At 51.9% G+C, this 22,130-nt stretch overlaps 1 protein-coding gene across 11 annotated transcripts in view; it reads left to right on the top strand.

Annotated features, from left to right (window-relative positions):
• Positions 1-22,130, top strand: part of Mapk8ip3 (mitogen-activated protein kinase 8 interacting protein 3) — a 39,901-nt gene that overhangs the window by 1,278 nt on the left and 16,493 nt on the right. For 3 of the 11 annotated variants that reach the window (XM_071605588.1, XM_071605589.1, XM_071605584.1), the window contains exons 2-8: positions 7,178-7,298; positions 9,604-9,674; positions 9,891-9,982; positions 15,240-15,384; positions 18,804-19,050; positions 19,714-19,816; positions 20,163-20,284. In XM_071605588.1, coding sequence (XP_071461689.1) covers positions 7,178-7,298; positions 9,604-9,674; positions 9,891-9,982; positions 15,240-15,384; positions 18,804-19,050; positions 19,714-19,816; positions 20,163-20,284 — 901 coding nt within the window. Of the gene's footprint in view, positions 1-7,177; positions 7,299-9,603; positions 9,675-9,890; positions 9,983-15,239; positions 15,385-16,564; positions 16,655-18,803; positions 19,051-19,713; positions 19,817-20,162; positions 20,285-22,130 lie in introns of those variants that run through there. The other 8 variants (XM_071605593.1, XM_071605592.1, XM_071605587.1 and 5 more) reach the window with 8 other exon arrangements.

The following is a 22,130-nucleotide window of genomic DNA, read 5'->3' as shown; positions in this document are numbered from 1 at the left end:
TATGGAATCAAGCAGACATTCACTTTCAGTCTTGTGGAAAAGACCACTGCTCTTTGCCGGCTTATTCTTCTAGTCAGGGACTCCTGATCATGGATGTGTGCGATAGCCCAGGATCTGGACGTCATGGGCTGCAGGCATGACATGGTGCAGAGGAGCTGGGATGAGCTGTCAGAGGATGCTGCCCTAGCCACTCTGCTCAATTAGGCTTAGTCAGAGATGGTAACCTGAGCCAGCTGCAGCCTTCTGAGAAGACAGAGTCTGCAGGGTTTTTGAGGAAAACCTTGAGCAGAGTAAACATCCCTGTCTTCTACTCACCCTGTGATAACCATAAGGAGATTCTTGGTTCTGATACTGAGTGGCCAGTTCTCTGGAATTGAGGTCTATGGTGAAGGGCCCAATCCGTGGAGTCTGCAGATACCATCTTGGGCACCAGCCCTGTCCTTGTGAGCGGCCTATCCACCCGGTCTCTCCTCCTCTGGGCCACAGTGACCTCTTCTCTAAGTGGATTGCTTGTCAGCCTTGGCATGTCAGTTTCGTCTCAGATGCTGGGCACCACTATTGGCTCTGAGTGGCCTGAAGAATCATGGTGAGGGTTTGAGACATCAGGCAGGACCCCTGGTGGGGTCTCGGACAGCAAGCCCTGGGTGTTGCCAGCCGTTCAGATTTTAGCACAGGTTCTCAAAAGGGTTGGAAAGGGGCAGCTGGCTGTGTGTGCCAGGCCTGAAAGGACAGAGGCTGGAGTTTGCCCAGGTGGCAGAGTTCTTCTTGCAGCAATTAAGCACCTAGCTTATGAGAGGAAAAATAAGGCTTCAGAGGTGAGTTTTAGTCATCGCTTACTTTAAAATCTCTTTAACCTTAGAGAAGCTGCTAGTAGCATCCCTCACATCTCAAGTAATGCAGGTGGGTACTCTTCCCACAGGAGGTGTCTGTGGACATTTGCTAATGATGGACATTTGATGCTGTGTAAGAAAAGCATCCAAGTGGAGGAGAGTTTGATCCAAGACTTCTTTTTTCCTAGTCAGACAAAAATAATCCATTTCATAGAAGAGAATTTGGGTAGGATCAAACTGGAAAGTGGGGCAGCTGGGATTGTGGCTCAGTGGTAGGGCAATTGCCTAGCACATGTGAGTCATTGGATTTGATCCTTAGCACCACATAAATAAATTAATAAAGGTATTGTGTTCATCTACAACTTAAAAAAAGAACTGGAAAGGGGGTGAAAAATCCACATAATCCCATCCTGCAGAGATGATCTCTCATGAATGAGTAAATACATTGAATCAGAAGTTCTTGCTCCTGTTTCCTATGTCAAAAGTAGTAAGTTCACTGCTTGGACAGTGTCTGCCATTTCTTCTTCAGCCAAAGTGAATATTAAGAGCAGTTTTGGGGTTTTTTTCCCCTCGATGTACTAGAACTAGAATCCAACCAAGTTGGATGCAGCTCTATCACTGAGCTGCATCCCCATCCCTTAAAAGAAGTTCTTAAATACCGGTTTTGGGATGAAGCTGTTAAGATGTGGTGGCCAGAGCTGTTTTTCCTTGTTGCCTCCAAAAAGTTCTTCAACTGTAGCAGTACCAGAAGCTCCAAGAGCAAAGCAGTGTCACACTAGACTCATTTTCATGGCACTGGAAATCAAACCTAGACCTTTGTGCATACTAGAAAAGGGCTGTACCCCTGAGTTGTGTTCCCATTCTCCAAACAGAGTCACTCTGAAAGATGGAAACAAACAGGTACAGAAACCATGAGCAAAGAGCTACTTCAAGCCAGGGAGAACATGGGGGAGCTAGCTGGGGTTCAGAGGCCTCTGGAGTGAAGCCTGCTGTTCTGTGGTGAGAACCTTCTGGGCTGCCATGGCAGCCCAGGTGGACCAGGGGGGCTGAATGTGGATGGAGGTCAGTTCCCTTAAAATTTGAATTAATCTTTTCTTAAACTTTTTGTTGCAATAATATACAGAAAAGTTGCAAAAATATTCTCCTCATGTGGATTCCCATATGTGAATCTTTTCCCATTTTGTTTTCTTTCTCCCCCATTCTGCTAAGGCCTCGGGGTCCTGCATGTCCCTATAGTCCCTGATATTCTGGAATGGTTCCTCAGTTTCTGCCCTTTGTGACCTTGACATGTTACAGCTCACATTAATTACTTTGCAGTGTATATGCTGGTCTGGCTTTCCTGTAACCTGGTGGCCAGACTCATTCTCTAAAGTAATACTCAGGGCTGCCGAGTCTGGGACATCTTGACCGCATGCAAGATGGGCAGGCAGGAGGGGCACAAGACAAGATGTGAGAAGAGGCCTGGTCTTCCACTTCCTCTCCCCGTGCGTGCTGCTCCCCTTGCATAGGACCCTGCCAGCGTTTTTCCCAGCCAGTTCCTGGCCCACCTGACTCCCTGGCATCTGACAGTGTACTGGAGAGAACAAGAATGTCCCCAGCATTCACCTGCTATGCCTCTCACCCTGACCTCCCCAGCTAACTTCCAGTTTGTTCAGGGACAGGACCAGGGCTATTCTCTTCTCCAGCTAGCCTGTGTGAATGAGCAGGGGAGCCAGCTTCCCCTTTGCTCATCTTTCCATGCCGCACCTCAGTTCCCAAAATCAGGGACTCTCTTAAGAGCAGCCCTTCTGTCCAGCAGACTTCTGTGGTGATGGGCATATTCTAATTTGTGCTGTCCATTCCAGTGGGCCCGTGAACATTTCCAGTGTGTCTTAGGGAGCTGAGGAAAGGGGATTTTAATTATTTTCCTTCCCTGGTGCTGGGGATAGAAACCAGGTCCTGATACTTGTAAGGCCAGGTCTCTTCCACTGAGCCACACCCCAAGCCCTGGTTTTCCTTTTAATTATTTTATGTTGAGACAGTCGCCTGTGACCACGGCACCTGTTCTAGACAGCACAACTGTGAACAGTCTGGCTGAGTCCCTTTCAAAGGGCAGGTGGTAAATGTTTCTAAGTTAGCTTCAGGCAAGAAAGGAAGATGCTTAAAATTGGGTTTGGATTTTTTCAGTGAACGCGTTCCAGCCAGAGGGACTTGTTTCTGCTACAGGAGAGCAGGTAGAGGAAAATAGGATGAGATGGAGCCAGTGGGAGGTGGTGCTAACTCTCTAGGAAACAGCAAGGAGGTGACGAAAATCCTGCAGGGCTGAGAAGAGGTCTGCTGGGAGATCCCTGGCTCCTAGAAGTCGCCTTTGCTGATGGTCACAGGACTGAACCTTTTACTCTGGGCTTCACTATCTTTTATCTTTTATTTTTTCAGGGGGAGGGGTTAGCCATTGTGTTGAGGTATGGCTGGCATACACAGAACTGCACATGCTTAGTGTACAATCAACAAGGATTTTTGTTTTTGGGGTTTGAACCCAGAGGCACTCTACCACTGAGCTATATCCAGCCCTTTTTATTTTCATTTTGAGACAGGGTCTTGATAGGTAACCTTGAACTTGATATCTTCCCACCTCAGTCTGGGATGACAGGTATGTGCCACACTCAGCTCAGTGTGATGAGTTTTGACATTGGTATAGACCCCTCAAGCTATCCATCCCCACCGTGAGGGCAGTGAAGGTGCCCCCCCCCCCATCCTAGAGCTCACTTATGTGATCTTGGTCTCTGTGTCTCCCTGCCTCCCCTACCCCCAGTTGACCACTGATCTGCTTTCTGCCCCATTGGTTCATTTGCATTTCTAGGACTTTCTATACACAGACCATGCAGTATATGCCCTGCTTTGTCTCACTTCTGTCACTTGGTATTGTGGTTCTGAGATGTCCAGGCTGTCACATGTGTTGTTCTTCACTGCTAGGCAGTGTCTCTGCCTGTTTGTGTGTCTGCCTGCTGATGGAACTGGGGGCTTCACTTTTACGTGGCCTTGGTGTGCATGCCATCTTGGGACAGGCCCTGTGCAGTGCAGGTATGTAGGTGATGGCAGCTGCACCATTAACATATGCAGGAACAGTTGGGTGCAGTGGCCAAGTCTGTCATTCCAGAGACTCGGGAGGCTGGGACAGGAGAATCACAAGTTAGAGATCAGTCTCAACAACATAGATCCTGTCTCAAAATTTAAAAATAGCCGGGCACATTTTTAAAATTTTAAATAATGGTGGTGCATGCTTGTAATCCCAGTGGCTTGGGAGGCTAACAAAGGAGGATTGAGAGTTCAAAGCCAGCCTTAGCAACTGCGAAGTGCTAAGCAACTCAGTGAGACCCTGTCTCTAAATAAAATACAAAATAGGGAAAGAGATGTGGCTCCGTGGTCAAATAACCCTATAACCCTGAGTTCAATCCCCAGTACCAAAAAAAAAATTATACACACACACATATATATGTATATATATACACATATATATACATATATACGTGTGTGTGTGTGTGTGTGTATGAATTTTGGCTGGGGCTGTCGCTCAGTGGTAGAATTCCCTTGAGTTCAGTCCCCAGTATCACAAAAAAAAAAAAAGCAGAAATGTGCTCAGGACTGCTGGAGGAGACAAAAGCCAGGAGACTGGAGTCTATTTTTGACCCCGTGCAGAGACTGGCCTGTTCTAAGAACACATTCCAGCCACTGGGGACCAAGTCTCGCCCTGAAGAAATACAGTGTTTTTCGACACATTTAGAGCCCATGTAGTCAGTCATTTGCAGTTAGGTTTTTAAGCGCCTGTGAGGATAGGAGCTTTGGGATGGCGAGTTGAATATGACAGATATCCTTGAGTATGTGCCTCCTCTCAGCTCTGGAGTTTAGACCCCATTCCCCATAGCAGTGGATTCAAAGCAGGACCTCTTATTGAAGTGTTCTGGGGCCTTCTGCCTGCATCTTGGCTTCCCTTGACACTGGGTATCATTCCTTCCATTCTCTGCTTCTTGCTGGGGTCCTGTTCCCCAACCTTTTCCACCCTGGCCTTCCTACCACCTCTCCTCCTCCCTAGCAGATGAGTGCCCAAACAGATACTGCACTGAGTGCCTGCCCTGTGCCTTTCTTAAGTTTGGAATGCTCTTTTCTTGAGAGCCAGTACTCCTGGCCACAGAACAGGGGAAGCATTGGCTGGAGCAGCCACAGAGGACAAGTGATGTTTCCCAGCGTGGCACATGGGTTTAGCTTCTGTTTTCTTACTTCCCCTTGTATCACTGACATAATCCTTTTCTTTTCCCTGTCTTACCAATTCTTAAAAACCAGTATGTATTAAACCAGCTGGATGGGTTTTGGGCAGGCACTGGAGCACATATTCCCTTTAATGTAAATGTGAGGAATGCTTGCTGTGTTCCTGGGATATGGCCATTCTCAGAGCCATGTCGGAGTACAGAAGTATCCCTCCTCATGAGTGTGCCATCCAGCAGACCTTGGAAGCAGTTTCTGACACCCAGGGTCACCCTCAAGACCTGCTCTTCTGCTTTTCAGACCTAGGTTTAAGACAGTCATGGGAAATGGAAAGGTGGTTTGGGTCCTTTGCCTCTAGCCAGCCTGGGGTAAAATTCTGCAGTGTCAGGCACACGCCATCCCCTGGGAATCGGCTGCAGAAGAAGGGCACCTGCCCAGCCCAAAAGTCAAAGATGAGAGTGTCTTTCTTTTGGAAATTTGTTTTTCTCCCTCCATTGGATGGAGTCCTTTCGGTGACCCTGGTTTCTAGGACATGTGAGAAAGAATTCAATCTGAAATGTCAGTTTGTGTTGCTGGTGGAATTTCCTTGCATGTGAAAGTGTCACAGGTCTGGCTAGTGCTTGAGAGGCAGTGCCTGGTTGTTGCTGCACTTCTGGGAATTCCATGCTGACCTCTGTGCATTTGGCAGGAAAGGTCAGTTGAGTTCTGTGTGGTTTTACAGTTGGAATAGAAAGAACCTTGCATTCTGGTGAACACTAAGAAGAGATTTCTCTGATACTAAATGTTGGAAGGGCTTGTGCTGTCAGATTATTTTAATACATATCTTCAAATTCACCAGGAAATAAATTCTGATAAGCTGGCCAATATATGAGGGGTAAGGTGGTTTTCAAGTTAACCTGGAAAGAGAGATGTGAGAATAACCAAGGAAATGCTGGTGAGGAAGGTTTGTGAGGAAGCACACCCCTCGGGTTCAGGACTGTGTTTGGCACCAGTGTGCCTGGAACAAACCCTCTTTTGGTCTGATCAGAAATAGACTGAAACAGTGTGATCTAGCACCTGAGAAACGCAGCACTGTGCAGTGACAGGGCAGGAGAGGGGCAAACGTCACCAAGGCAGCTCCCACACACAGACCATAGGCCGCAGTGCCAGCACAGTGCAAGGCTTGGGTTTAGTTTTTGTTTTATTTTGTTTTTATGATACTAGAGACTGAACCCAGGAGTATTCTACCTCTGATCTACACCCCAACCCTTTTTATTGTTTTATTTTGAGACAGGGCCTCACTAAGTTGCTCAGGCTGACTTCAAACTTGTATCCTCATGCCTCAACCTCCCGAGTAGCTGGGATCACAGATATGCACCACTGTGCCCAGCTAAGACACAAAGTCTTGATTAGGTATAGTGAAAATCCTAATGAATCAGTAAAAACAATATAACAGAATGAGTGATTTCCAGAGGTAGCCTATATAAAAAATACACTTGTGAAAAAGTTTTGGTGTCATCAGTGACAGGGGAACTGAAATTGCAGCCAGCCGGCCATGCCCCCTTTCTCCTCACAAACTAGCCGAGACCAACCCCATCTTTTCCAGGGACTAGGTGTGATGCTTGGTGTCATCAGTTAGTCCAGTAATGGTGGGTCCTAAGCTGAGCGGTGATTGAAATGCCATGGGAATAGTCAAGGCCCAGCTGTGTATTGTGGAGCCTGTATTCAACAATTCCTAAACAGCAAGGCTTTTATCGAGCAAGGGCCTCCTCCAGGTGGGGCTCTGTGGCAGCCTATGTGCCATGGGAGCATGAAGGGTGCCCGAGGAGTCAGAGTGCCCATGCATTGTGTTAACTGAGGAGAAGTTTCCAGAGGTGTTTGGTCTAGAGTCCCCTGTTGCTTGCTTTCAGGACTCAGCTATGCTGAGATTTGCCTGAAGGGGGCCAGCACCATAAAGGGTTGGAAGCCAGAGTCAAGAATGGGGAAACGCCCCATTCCAACCCTGCCACTGTCCAGCTCATGGCCTCTCGAGGCTTGAAGCCCATGGCCTTTCAGGTGAAGAAGGGCTGCAGTCCCCTTCTGGCTGCATACCTTTATAACACCTACCTGCTTGTTGTTTCTGTGCATAGAAATTCATTGAGTTTGAAGATGCCTTGGAACAAGAAAAAAAAGAGCTCCAGATCCAGGTGGAGCACTATGAGTTTCAGACACGCCAACTGGAACTGAAAGCCAAGAACTACGCCGATCAGAGTAAGTGGCTGGCAGGAGAGGTGACACGAGAGGGAGCATGTGCATGGTGTGAGGCCCGGCTGGCTGGGTCAGAGACGAGAGCTTCTGGTGAAAGGAGATTAGAGGAAGCCCAGTGATTTTTCTCAACTACTTGTTTAATCTCCACACTAGCATGTGTTTCTGTAATCACCTCAGGTCCTTTGTGGAAGAGAGAAAAATGGATAAGACTCCTAATCACAAGGCTCTGCTATTTTATAGTGAAATCTGACCTGAAAATGTCCACTCCGTGGTCTTGTGGTCCTGCTGGCTTCTTGCTCCCACCTGCCTGGGGAGTGAGTGACTGGTCTTTGTCCAGCTAAAGGTCCATCCACGACAAAGCCATTGCTGTCATGGCAGTGCCTAGGAGAGTCTCATGGTTGGCCAAGGGTGTCTGTGGGAAAACCCTGTCCCGGCAAAGCAAGGCAAAGAAAGGGTGTTTTGTGGCTTAGCGGTAGAGCGCTCATTTAGCACGTGCTAAATAGAGGCCCTGGGTTCTATCCTCAGCACCACATAAAAATAAATAAATAAATAAATAAATAAAGGTATTTAAAAAATAATTACAGTATATTATTTTAAAAAATAAATCCGAGGGCTGGGGTTAGAGGTATTGTGTCCAACTACCATTAAAAAATAAATATTTTTAAAAAACTAATTTAAAATAAATAAATAAAATCATTACCATGAGAACGTGTATTTTAGTCTTCGACATTATACTAAAACTGTCGTCATTAGCTGTGTAATCTTAGTCTCTATAAAGAGGTGTTTTATTGAAACCCATATTGCCACTTTACCTGATTTCCCTGGATGGCAGGAGCCTTTTTTTTCCCAAAAAGTAAGAACCAAATTGGGGGAAAAAGCAGTTTGCTATGTTGGGCCTCTCCCCATCCTTAGATGCCTTCCGCAGCCAGCTACTTCCAGGTGCACTGGTGTTTAACCAGCCAGCCCCCAACCTGAAGTCCCGCTGTAGGCACTCATAGGAAGCCCTTTCTGGAGTTCCCCATGCACTAGTGTTCCCTTTACTTAGACTGTGTGTCATGTGTGAAGAGAGAAGAAAGATTGCAACTAGATTGCAGGCAGTGATTACTTGTTGGGTAGGCACCAGGTGAGAGGGGTCATAGAGATGCCCTGGGACTCTAACACTACGTTCCTCTGCAGGAGAGCACAGTTAGGCAGCCAGCCTCTCCAAGGACAGAGCAGTGGCCGGGTCAGAACATGCCTGACATGGGTTGTGTGTTGTACACCAGCACCTGTAAGTCCCTTGTGTGTTGGGTGCTGGTGTCCATAACAAGCCTTCTAGGCTTCTACCTCGAGCTGGAGCTCCTGCTGCTTCAGCGGGATCCTGCACCACCAGACACCGCCAGGCAGGCCACCTTCAGGTCGAAGAGCAAAGCACACCCTGCAGTGAGAGGTGGAACCATGTCATTTGATAAATCAAGTGAAAGCAGACATCAGGAAGCCAAGGAAGGGTGGGAAGGTCTCACACTGAGGATGGGGTACTGGCTGCTGAAGGATCATGCCACACGAGTCCCTGGACTTGTCTGTTTTATTGTCCGGCTTCTACTCTTCTTCCTGGCCCTCCCATCTTGCTGGGCTGCAAGGACAGAGGGCTGAGCAGAGCCACAGGGGGAGGCATCTAAGATCATTGCATGCTGGCTTTTGGCAGGACATGGGGCATCACCTGGCCCCTGCTGCCAGTTAGCCTCTTGGGCAGTTGTCTGCTTGGGCAGGCACATGTGGGGCCAGAGGGGACTATCCCAGTGGCACCAGTGGCCACCAATTTAGGGAGGCCTTGCTGTCGGTCTCAAGGAGCCATGATTGTGACTTGGTCGTCCCAGACCTCAGCGTGTGTAAGGAGTCTTGCTGTCTGTTCTGCCACTTTTCCAAAGTGCCGTCGCTCTTAGGAATGTCTAAGAGGTTGTCTCTTCCCACAAACATCTCATTCCTCTTTCTTCTTTGCTGCGCTGGGATGAAACCAGGGCCTCCCATATCTTAGGCACATGTGCCACCACTGAGCCCTCACTCACCTTCAGTTTTGCCTCCATCACCAAACTTCCTGGCTGACCTGGGTAGATATTGCTTCTGTGTACCTGCTTGTCCTGGTTTTCTTTATAACTGAGTGAAGTGCTCTCCCACAGATAGCACACACCATGCCTCTCGTGTCTGCCCTCCAGCAGTCATGGCCCTTAGGGCACGAGATGCTACACCAGCTTCTGGTCCTGGCCTGGGAGAGGGACCAGCCTTGTGGGAGCGGGCTGTGTGGCTGACCCATAGGCCTTGTGTCTTCTAGTCTCTCGGCTGGAGGAACGGGAATCTGAGATGAAGAAGGAGTACAACGCCCTGCACCAGCGGCACACGGAGGTGGGCACCAATGGGCCTCCCTGGGTGGGAGGGGCCTGAGCTGCAGCCCACACCTGCTATTTGCTGGTGCCACCTGTGTCTGGAGGGAAGCTGTCTGCCTCGGCTGGTTTGGCCCCTTCCCCTGGAGTTGCCTGTTTTCATTGGAGCACAACTGCATCTGAATCTTGGTGGTGAGGGGCCCAGGGGTCTTCACTGATGAGAGTCCCCTTTTGGCAGATGATTCAGACCTACGTGGAGCACATCGAGAGATCCAAGATGCAGCAGGTTGGGGGGAGCAGCCAGACGGAGAGCAGCCTGCCAGGGCGGAGGTAGGCCAGCTAAGGTGGCAGAGGGGAGGCAGAGGGCCTCTGGGCAGGAGTGCATTTAGAGGTGGCTGTGGCTAAGGGCTTGTAAGTAGCCAGGCTATGCCTTTTGTGAGTCACAGGTCAGTCTCAGAGGCTCAGCAGAGTTGCATGTGTTCAGCCCTCACTATTCACATAGCTGGCAAATTTTCCCATTCACCAAAATATATTTGAAACCTCAAAATCAGTGCTCACAGTGCTTTTGCTTTTGCAATCATTTGCACAAGGAATGGGTTTAACTCAGTATAAGGCAGAAGCAAGGGATCTGCCTGTCTGCCTCTCATACCAGGATTACAGAGGGAAGGGCCAGAAGGGGCTGGACACTGTTCTGCAACAAGCACCTGGAGACCTCTACCTGCTGGCGGGCTTTGAAGCCCAGCTCTGGCATCTGTTAATGGGGCTTCAGCCGATCACCCAATGCTCTGACCTCATCTCATTTATAAAATAAAGAAGGTAGAGTTTGCTAGTTATGACTTGTGGATAAAACTAGGATCTGTGTGGAGTGTGAACACATTCTTCTTGGGGTAGGGGCTCAGTGTCTGTGGATCTGTGTTCTAGGTGAGTGGAGCATGCTACTGCTAACTGACAGGATGGGCGGAGGTCAGGCCACCTTAGCCAACCACTGAGCCTCATTCCCTCTGCAGGGCAGGTTGATGCAGCAGACCCCCAGGTCCCTCTGTGTTAACCTTGCTTGAGCAGCAAGGAGAAGCCCGCCCAGGCCAGAGTCCTCTACTCTCTGTTTCAGGCCCAGGGAGCAGTATCAGAGGTCCTATCCAGTTTTGACCAGCATGAGGGGGTGAGTGGGAGAGTACAGATGGAGGCCTGGGCCAGGGGTTCTACACCTCCATCATGTGGGGGAAGGGCCTGAAGCCAGGACCACAGGGTGAGCCAGGTGCACCCATCACCCTGTGGCCCCTGATTCTGCAGATAGGCTGGGCCAGGGAGCACCCTTGGCACACTGCGTAAAAGCTGTTGCTTACATTTTCTTCCGTGCCTGCCTATTCTGTGTGTTATGTGTATAACAAAAAGGTTCAGAGGTCTAGCTCTGGACTTCATCGGCCACTGACCAGGAAGTTGGGCAAAGCTGTCTGCTTCTATGCCCCAGAGTCTCCAACCTGGAAACAGAAACAGACGTGTGTGTCATTGTCTCTCCAGGACTGCAGCAGGGAGCAAGGCACTGGCAGTGTGCTTGCAGACACGAGTCACTGCCTACCACGGAATGGGGCCTGTGTTGCCCCCTGGGTGGGCACGGCTGCATGAGCAGCTGCCAGGCAGCACTAGAGTTAGCAAGGCAGTGTGGGCAAGAGAGCTTGGCAGACTGTGACACTGTAGTTTACAGTTGCATCTGAATGGGGGAAGTACAATTCCAAGTGTTTCTCCTTAGTACACTGTGGATGTGCTGACTTCTGGCCCTCAGAATGGCCACAAGGATTTCCAAACAGCTGGTCTTGAATTCTAACCCAGAGTCAAGGGTCTTAGTGTTGTTTTGTGTGAGAGTTGCAGTGATTCTGGGACTTCCTGCCTATCTTCTGCCAGTGCACCCTTAAAAGGGGAACAGCCCAAAGGTCACACAGTAGAGAGCACAAGGAGAGCATATCTGGGCTATCCTAGGAGCCGTAAGTGACCAGGATCTTGTGTCACAGTGGGCTGTGCCCCAAGCCCTGTGGACACTACATAAATTAGACTCCGTAGGACACTGGGCTCACCTAAAACCCTGCCACCCATGCTCTGAAACCAGCCGATGAAGGTTCTAGCCATCACCGTGGGCAGTTCAGGCCTCCCATTCCTCTGTGTATAGTGGAGGAGCCACAGCTGTGGGGCAGGATGTGCTTTGTCATGGATGATCCCATGGGGGGTGGGGAGAAATAGGCCCTATCAGATCACCTGCTTCTTCAGGTGTCCCTGTGGGACCCACAGCCTTGAGCAGTGCACCAGTCAGTGTTGGCCCCTTGGTTTCTCCCTATTGGTCAGAGTTCAGCTCTGGTTGCAGGACAGGCAGACTGTGGGAAGCTGACTCCTGCCGAGGAGCCCACAGCCCTGGGACTTGTGTGTGCCACTCAGGCTTCATTCCTCAGCCTTGCTGGGACTTTACAGCAGCTCTTCCTCTTCCCTCAGGGAGCCAGAATGAGCCCTGTGAGAAGCCTGCTTCATAGGGGTAGTCCTGGGATCTGCTCTGACCGTGCTGTTCTGACCAGGTCCTGTAGTCTGGCAGTGGCTAAACATGTCCTCTGGACAGCACAGGGCCTCTGGTGCCTGTTGGCAAGAGTGCGCCCCCTGCACATGGCTGTCCTAGAAGCTCAGGCACTCGTTTATTTACCGTGGAATCCCAGCATGTCCAGGAAAGGGAGGGTGTCTTGTGACACCAGTCTTTGTCACACCAATCTGATCTGCCAGCTGGGCAGCAGGTGTAAGCAGCCATGTCACCTTCATCTTGAAACCCTGTGAGTTGCCCACCTCTGCAGGACACATGAGAATGCTGGCTGTGTTGCAGGTGGCTTTCGGCCATGAGGAGGCCAAGGTGCTCCCAGGGCTGGGGAGAGGGGAATTGGAGGGGCAGTGCCCAGGTCTAGGCTGTCGCCATCACTCGTCTAGCTGTCAGTTACACTGAGCTTCCTCACCAGCCCAGAGGCTGTTTCTCTTGCTGCTGCCGCAAGTCAGGAGCATCCTCTGGGCTGTGCCTTCCCCACCATGATGTCTGGGTTCCTGGGTGTGGACAGGGGCTGCCGCCTGAGGCCTCCACAGTAGCTGACTAAGGTCAAGAAAGTGCAGCTTTGTCCCCCTACAAAGTGTGAGCCCTTCTGGGCTTGGGAGGCTGAGGTGGAAGGCAGATAGGTCCTGTCCCCTGTGCTCAGAACCCCTCAGCTCCCCCGAGGCCCTAGTTCCTCCTTATTCTGAGCTGCCGACCACTCCTGACCCACACCAACTTTTCCTGCACTCCTGGTGTGATTTTCAGAGTCTGTGTCTCAGTAGGAGCTCAGACATTAGCTGTGCTTAGGCATGAGCAGGAGCATGCATGTGTCTCAACTCTGTCACCCTCCTCTGTGTGCACATGTGTGCTTGTGCTTCTGCAGTAGATGTGTATATGCTGCACTTGCTGAACTACTGCACAGGCCCCATCCAGGGCCTCTTGTTGAAGTCAAGATGTCTATGTGTGTGACCGCTGTTGTGTGTAGGGGAGTGGGGGTTGGGCCACCTTCTTGTCTCCCCATCATTGTCCTCGAGCTTCTTCCTCTGGCCTGACCTTCGTTCTCTAACGTGGTCTTCTTGTCCTGCCCTGTGCTGTCGCTGCTGTGTGCTGGCCGTGTCTGTCGCTGCCCTGCAGTCCTCGCCAGTCATGGAGGAAGAGGTAACGCTGTGCGTCTCTGTCTACTCAGTGCTGGGGTTGCCTTGGGCCATATGTGCCACATCAAGCTATGGAAGTCCTTGGTTTGTGTGTCCATTGCCCCATCTTGTGCGGCAAGAGCTGCCCCCATGCTCCCTGCTGTTGCCCTGTAGCATGTGGTGGCAGTGAGGATGGCATCAGCTTGGGCCTAGGGACATGTTAAGTGCTTTTCACCTGAGGTCACGAGTTTAAGTGCCTAACGGGGTCAGCCAGGCCCCAGGGTGCTCCCCATGCTAATATTAGCCTCTCAAAAGAGGCAAAGTGGGTAAGAGGAGGCAGGAGCCTGCTGGGGCAGGCAGGGGTGTAGCCTACCCCAGGCTCTGCTACTCCAGGCTTTGTGGGCTCTTGACAGGGAGCAGCTCTTGGGACTGGGCCCAGGAGGCTCTGGTAGAGATCCAGCACTTTCCAGCTGTCTTTCTCAGCATCTTAAGAGTCTCCAAGTCTTGACAGGTACTGGCACCCCGTGAAGGGGTCATGAGAGCTGGCCATAGGCAAACGCCTTCTGATGTGGCTGAGTGTAGCTCCTCTGCTCCAGCAGGGTGCTGCCCCTCTGGTCCTGTGCCTGCCACTCCAGCAGCCCAGTTGACACAGCCAGGTCCCAGCAGGCATCGGGAAATAGACCAGCTCTCCAATCCCTAGAGCTGTCTGGGCACCCTTTCGCAGGGTCATCCTTTAAAGCCATCCTCCAGCCACAGGAAGCATAGGCAGCATGCCTCTGCTCTCTCCTGCTCTCTGTCCTGTTTCCTTCAAGTACGAGAGGCTGAGTGAGGCATGCAGTAGTGTTAGTTCTTGCCCTGTCACCTCCAAGCAGAGCAGACTAGATCTGCCCCAGGGAAGATTGTGCTGCCCAGTCCTCTATGCCTTTGAGGCCTGCCTGTTTAGAGGCCTCTGACGGGAGGACATGCAATGGGAGTACCTCTGTTCCCAGCACGACTTGCAGCCCTCCTAAGGTTCTCCTGGGACTGAGCCCACAGTAGGTGTGTTGGGCTTGGCTCTCTTGACTCTGTCTGCCTGATGCTCAGAGCCTCAGAGGACTCAGCTTCCTGTCGAGGCTCGTGACAGGAGATCCTCCCTCAAAGGCTTCAGCAGATGAGGCATGCCTCACTTTACTCCAGACACATGGTATTCAAATGTTTTATAGTGATAAGACCTCATGAAAAACCAGATTGGTAGGAAAGCAGGGAGCAAAGAACTGGGCAACAGACTGATGCCTCTGCTGGCCCCAAGCAGAGACAGGGCTGACAGGTTACCTATGAGGAGACAAGTCTGGGCTTTGTCATCATAAAAGTCACTACTCAAAGGAAATGGCCTGTCACTGCCTTGCTGTGAGATTGCTAGTGCTGACACCAGCGGTGACCATTAAAATTTGAGCTAGAGGCCAGGCACAGTGGTGCACGCATATAATCCCAATGGCTGGGGAGGCTGAGGCAGGAGGATCACGAGTTCAAAGCCAGCCTCAGCATCTGCAAGGCGCTAAGCTACTCAGTGAGTCCCTGTCTCTAAATAAAATACAAAATACGGATGGGGGGTGTGGTTCAGTAGTCGAGTGCCCTGAATTCAATCCCCGTAACCCCCCCCACCTAAAAAAAAAAGAAAAAGAAATTGAGCTAGAGAAAAGTGATACATCAGTAAGGGAGGGGAACGATCACACAGGGTCATGAGGAGTGGAGACTCCCCAGCACGTGAGTGCTGCTGCCCAACTGGTCCTGCCCTCTGAAGCTGGACTGCAGGATGGCCTTTTGAGAAGCTCTGTCCACCAGAGAGGCTCATGGCCCAGCGAGGGCGTCCACTCTTTCTCAGCTGACATTAACCTCCACTTCCTCTTCTCCTCCCCCTTTCCAGCAGGAAGGAACGTCCCACCTCTCTGAACGTCTTCCCCCTGGCTGACGGCATGGTACGTGCACAGATGGGGGGCAAGCTCGTGCCTGCGGGGGACCACTGGCACCTGAGTGACCTCGGCCAGCTGCAGTCCATCTCCAGCTACCAGGTTTTGTAGCCATGCGTGGAGTAAGGGCCCCAGTGCCGATGCCCACGTCCATCCAGGGAGCCCTGTCTTTGCATGCCACCCCGTGCAGCTCCCCTGTGTTAGTCTAGCTCCTCTGGCTTGGTGTCAGGAGGTATGGGCCCCAGTGACCCTGTGTTGCCATAGCCACTTTATGTGGCTTCCCATGGCACCTGCTAGACCAGGCTGGTCCTCTCTGATCCTTAGGTGGGCCACTCTACAGTGGAGATGCTGTGTCTATTAGGGCTGAGCTCAGCAGCTCTCCACCAGCACACCCCAAAGTGCAGTATCTCCTCAAACCAGACTTAGGCAGGACACACATTGCTTCCCGAGCTGCCTCTGCTTTCATAGGTGTTTAGTCCTGAGACAGGATTTCAGCTGGAGGAAGCCAAAGGGCTTTCTCGTTGGGCCCTTCTCCCATCCTTGGAGATAGCTGTGAGTTAAAAAGGAAGGTCCCCCACTCTCCCTTCATAGGTCTGTACAGCCACCCAGAGAAGGCCAGATCCTCCATGCAGGACCTGGTCTCTTGCTACACCCCGTACATAATGCTCAGGTTGCTGCCACAGGACAGGGCTCTCTGGCCACATTGCCAGAAAAGGCAGGCCACCTTCCTGGGCAGAGGAGCTGGCACTGGGTCTGGTGGCTTTCCTCCCAACATCCCCGGAGGACATGTGGGGCCTGTGGGCTGGGCATATGAGGCTTAGGTTTTTGCTTGCTGCTAGCCCTTGGAAAGTGATCCATGGTCCCATGGCTGTTCCAGGGAGTAAAGTCACCAGCCATGATCCTCACTGTCCTGCCAGTGTTGGTGTACAGGAGGAGGGCAGCAGGCACATGGGGAACTGGCTGCTCACCCTCCCCCACTCCTACTCTGCAGCAGGGACTCTCAGGGGGCCCCCTGGCCCGCCTTTCTTCCCACAAAGCCTTTTCTTTCTCTACTACATTGTCTGAAACAGTCTTTCTCTCCATAAATCATAGTGTTTTATGTTTAGTTCACAGTGTGTTTTGTTTGATTTTTCTTTTTTTTTCCTTTTAATAATTATCTTTTAAGTTTTTTTTTTTTCATGCTCCAGGTTTTAATTTCTTAATTTTTTTGTTTTTTGTTTTGTTTTTGTTTTCATGTACCATAGTGTTTTAACCAAACAGTTGTGGCCACTCATGGTGAGGAATGACCGCTAGGAGTGTGTGGGTTCTTTGCAATACACTTGGAGGTCACTGCCCCACGTTGATGTTTAGGAGGTTGAGAGGTTTGCCCTAGGTAAGTGGTGACCCTATAGGATAACAGCTGGGGCCCTGGGGGCGGCGTGGCCAGTGGGCAGTACGCCCTACAGTGACTACAAGGGTCTCTGAAGGCGGGGAAAACATGGCACAGAGGAAAGTGGTCCAGAATGTGCCTCACTGCACCCCCGGCTTCTGCCTGAGCTGCTGGCATCTCTGCTTCCCTTTTAGGAGGGCAGCAGAGACCTGACCCTGCAGATCTGTTGTAGGGAAGGCCCAGGTTCTTAAGAGATCTGCATCACTGGTAGCAGTGTGAAGCAGAGTGGTCTCCCCTTCTCACACCAGGAACAAGCCGTGTGTGATCTAAACCCATGTTCAGACGTCAGGGTGAAGCAGAGTGGTCTCCCTTTCTTTCTCACACCAGGCATAAGCTATGTGTCTGGCCTAAGCCCACGTTCAGATTTCAGTGCAAAGCCTCAGCCACTGGGAGACAGCTAGACTGTGTGCAGTGTGTCTCACCCAGTACTGCTGATGCCTGGGCACTGTAGAGGTCGAGTGGCAACCCTGGTCTCCAGCCCTCTCCAGCCTGACAGCAGCTGTCCCTGACCTCTTCCGACATCCCTGCACATAGTTGCCCCATCTGAGAGCTACTGTTGTGGAGGAATTTGTGGGTGTTTTGTTTTTTCCTTTTTTGATGCTGGGGATGGAACCCAGGGCCTTGGCACATGCAGGGCAGATGCTCTAACACTGAACCACATCCTCAGCCCTTTTTTTGTGTGTGTGGTTATTTTGAGACAGTGTTTGGGTAAGTTTCCCAGACTAACTCAAAACTTGGGGAGCCTCCTGACCCAGCCTCCCCAACAGTTAGAATCACAGTGTGTGCCACCATGCCCAGCTACATGTGAGATTTTGAGACTCCTTGTATAGAAATTTGGGAGCCTGGTACATGGAGTTGGAAACCTGTTCTCTGAACAAGTAGTCGTGTCTATAACTGAGGCCCTGCCCAAGCCTGGTGCTGAGCCCGTGGTCAGGCAAAGGCACATGGCAGATACAGCTCTGACCTTGGGAGCATGCACTTATCCATTCAGGTCCCTGTGTTCACCACCGTAGACAGGACTGCACGCCTTCCTCTTCTATCTGTTCCCCTCCCAAGTGAGCATCCTCACCAGTAGGAAGTTCCTCTAAAGGTGTCCCCCCTCTGGGAACACCACAGAATGTGGTGCAGCTGCCTGCCTGGGATATGCAGATTGATCTGCCTCAGAGCCCCACAAGCTGTTCCCTTCCTGTTCAATGAGGGAGGGCAGGGAGGGAAGCAAGGGGGGGCGCAGGCCAGCTATGGCCTGGGCTGCCTGGAAGGCTGGCGCAGCTGCCCAGGCTTCATCAGGGTATGAACATGAGTTAATAGGGAAGTGTTTCGGGCTCTTTGTATTGAAACTGTGCAATATTTTCATCAGGAAAGACCATAGGAAAAGAGTGTTTGTTTCATGTCCCATGCAATTCAGATAAAATGTCTTCCTAATGAGATTCCTGAGGTAAGTACCTGGTCGTAATTACTGGACCCTCCTCCCAGAATATCTAGCAGTGTCCAAACAGAACTTCAGGCCATTAGGACTTGCACTGTTGTTCAGTTCTGTATGCGGGTCAGTCACACCATGAGGTGAAGCAGCGTGCCTCTGGGAGTCACAGCCACAGACGTGGTGAAAGTGTACATCCCCTTCCCAGCTGGACTCCAGCCAGGGCTGAGCAGGAGTGTCCTGGAAGCAGTGGAGGGAGAGGGACATGGCCCTGTCATCCCTCCTCAGATGCCTCCTTTCTGCTGCCCCTATAGAGCCCCTTGCCTGGCTCCGGGCTACGACTGGTTTCTGGCCACCACTGGTTTCTGGCCACCACTGTCTACAGAGGACCCTGCTTTGTCCCCTGTGTAGCATCACACCATGGTTCCCATTGCTGGTGTTTTCTTGTATCCAGTGGAGGGTACAAGCTGCAAGCCAGAGGCAGCTGCCGGATGACAGGAGAACTCCAGAGTGGCAGGCCAAGGGAATTACTGGCCCAGGGGTCTCCTGCCCCTGCAAGCTGGGGGCAGTGATGCTTATGGCCAGTAATGGAGTGATGGGGCCCCCCGTGGCCGCCCCTAGCTTCAACGCATGGTCCCTTGTGTTGACCGCCCCCCTCCCTGTGTTTGGCCCTAGTGTCCCAACGATGAGATGTCAGAGTCAGGCCAGTCTTCAGCAGCTGCCACACCCAGCACCACTGGCACCAAGTCCAACACTCCCACGTCCTCCGTTCCCTCTGCCGCCGTCACACCACTCAACGAGAGCCTGCAGCCCCTGGGGGACTACGGCAGCAGCACAAAGAACAGCAAGAGGGCCCGGGAGAAGCGCAACAGCCGCAACATGGAGGTCCAGGTCACCCAGGAAATGCGGAACGTCAGCATAGGTGTGTAGCAGCCCACACGCCCAGTGCCTCAGTCCCTGCAGGGGAGGCCAAGTGCCCTGAGCCTCTCCTGCCTGGCATCTAGGAGGCTTCTCTTCCTTTTGGAATCTAGTATTGACAGCTGTAATGGTCAGCTCAGGCTTTCATGACACTGGGAATTGGGTGGCTTAAACAAGGGAAGTCTGTTTTCTCCTGCAGGCTGGGAGCCCTAGCCCAGGTATGGAGGCTGGTTTCTCCGAGGCCTTCCTCTGCCTTGCAGATGCCACCTCTCCCTGGGCCTCATATAGCCCCACTGTGTCTGTGCCTGGTCTCCTACTATAAGGACACCACTAGGGACACTACCTCAATGCAGTCATGTTGGGGTCAGGACTTCCTCCTACGGATGGGGAGGGATGCAGCCCAACAGAGCACAGTCTCGCAGGGAAAAGCAGGACCTCTGTCATTACGAGGAGGCTCACGGCATGGGGTTGAGCAGTCCTGTGTCAACATTATGCTAGGCCTTCCCTCCAGGACTCACAGTGCTGGGTTGTGTCCATGTAGCCAGTGTGGAGAGGACCCTTTTTTGACACCTGGCCATGGGTCTGCAAACATGATGCAGAGGGCCACTGTGAGGGTGAGGGTTGCTGGACTGTCCACTGACCACGTGTTCCTTGTGCTCCCCTCTAGGTATGGGCAGCAGTGACGAGTGGTCTGATGTTCAGGACATTATCGACTCCACCCCGGAGCTGGACATGTGTCCAGAGACCCGCCTAGACCGCACAGGAAACAGGTGCTCACAGGACCAGGCCCTGGGTTGGGGTCAGCATTCACTCAAGCCAGTGCCTGTGGTTGAGGGTGCAGTCCTGTCCACGCTTGCACCCACAGGCTCTGGGTGTGAGCGAGGCAGAGCATCATGGGGAGCTTGTGGCAGAGAAGGCAGCTCATCTCACAGTGGCCAGGAAGCAAAGAGAGGAGGGGCCCCTAGTGACCTCACCCCCAGTGTGGCCACCAACTGGTGACTCAGTCCTTAGCTCTGGGGCCTTCGGGGATAAAGCCTGGCGTGACAGCGGCTGTGGTAGGAGGGGAAGAGGTCTGGGTATGAAGCAGACAACTCTGTCCCCTGCCCTGTGTCCCAGCAGCCCCACCCAGGGCATCGTGAACAAAGCTTTTGGCATCAACACTGACTCCCTGTACCATGAGCTGTCGACAGCAGGATCCGAGGTCATTGGGGATGTGGATGAAGGAGCTGACCTCCTAGGTAAACTCCCCGCTGGCTCCCTAACTTTCCGTTGGGAGAGAATGGGCTTTCCATTGGTTGGTTGGGTGTGGTGAAAAGACATCTCTGTGTGCTCCTGGGCCAGGCACTGTTGTCGTGCAGTTTTAGTAAGTTGAGGTTCTCATGCTACAAGTTCCACCCTGTAAGCCTATAGTGGGTGGATTTTCGTGTGCTCACAAGGTCGTGTGACCATTAGCACCCCGTTAGAGCATCTTTACCCAGAGAGAAACCCCGTGCAGTCCCCAGTCTTCCTCTGGGCCCCTCCTTGGCATTCTGCTCTGTGGGGCATTTTGGGAGGGTGGCCATTTGCCAGCATTCTGTGTGAGGACGTTCACAGACAGCCTCCACATTGCCAAGGAGAGCTGAGCTCCTAGGCACCCCTCCTGCCAGCACACACTCAGGGCATCCATGGGTCCTCAGGCAGGGCAGGCAGAAAGCAGTGACCTTTAGCTGGGCCTCTGCACAACACCTGCAGGGGGAGCTCGTGGTCTTGGGCGCAGCCCCAATATCTCTTGCCTGCAGCAGCAAGAGGCTGTGTGCCCACAGGTCTGCCTGTGGGAAGGAGCGGCTTTGTCCCATTTCTCTGCATGGTTCTGGATGGGTCCATGGAACGCTGCTGCTTGGTTCTGACTGCCTCAGAAGGAGTAGGAGCTTCAGTCAGAGCAGCCTCTGAGGGCGAGGCTGGGGTCGTGGAGCTGGCCAAGCCTCCACACCTGGCCCATCAGCTGTCCAGCAAAGCGCTCACCCTGCAGCTCGACTGCTGCTCCCCCACCTCCTGCTGCCTGTCGCCCTCAAGGCTCAAGGTGTTTCCAGGTTCAGCCAGGTGGCCTTTCAAACACCACGGGGTCGGCACAGGCAGAAGGCTGACCTTCTTGTTCACTCTGCTCCAGAGGCTGTGGGCCTGCCTCCTGGCGTCTCAGGGCAGGGCATCTTCAGGGATCTGAACTCCCACAGTGCTCAGCACCAGCCCTGACAAGCTCCGAGCAGAAGCTCTGTTCTGCCAGGCTTGCATCTGAAGTGCTGGCCATGTCTCCCTATCGTGGGACTCGTACCCTGAGCTGCTCCCATGCTGGCTCAGTGGGGTTGAGTGTGCTCACACTCCAAGGGAGGGACTAGATGCTCCCGCGGGGAGAGGACAAAATAAGCAGCCTTTTCTGTCAGGACATATTTCTAATGGAATTTTTTTCAGAAGGGTTTTAGAATATTTTTACTTTGTTTTTGTGGTATTGGGGGTTGAACCCTAACCCTTGCACGTGCTAGGTAGTGTTCTCCCTCTGAGCCATATACACAGTCTTTTAAAATTTTTTTATTTGGAGCCAGAGTCTTGTTAAGGTCCTAACGCTGGCCTTGAACTTGCCATGGTCCTCCTGCTTCAGCCTCCTGAGCTGCTGGGATCATGGGTGTCACCACCACCCAGCTGAGGCAGTCACTTTTTTTTGGTACTGGGGATTGAAACCCAGGAGCACTTAACCACTGAGCCACATCCCCATCCCTTTTTATTTTTTGAGACAGGGTCTTGCTAGGTTACTGATACCGGCTTTGAACTTGTGATCCTTCTGCTTCAGGCTCCCTAGCCACTAGAATGATAGGTGTGGCCCTTGTACAAACCCAAGGCCTCACACATCCTAGGAAGGCCCTCTACCACTAAGCTATATCCCTAGACCCGTGTCACTTTTGATTGAAAGTGCTTCTGCACATTTTAATTTCTTTTCCTTCGTGTGACTGAGCTCTTTTGCACTGTATAGTACATGATCAGCTGTCTTCCATGTCGAATTGCATGGTGGATACTGCTGAACTGGGTGGCTGTGGCATCATCTCCAAGGACTGC

This window comes from Marmota flaviventris, chromosome 19, assembly GCF_047511675.1.
Source record: "Marmota flaviventris isolate mMarFla1 chromosome 19, mMarFla1.hap1, whole genome shotgun sequence".
Taxonomy (NCBI): Eukaryota; Metazoa; Chordata; class Mammalia; order Rodentia; family Sciuridae; genus Marmota; species Marmota flaviventris.
Note: the sequence above shows the minus strand (reverse complement) of the source record. Positions and strands in the feature narration are given on the sequence as shown.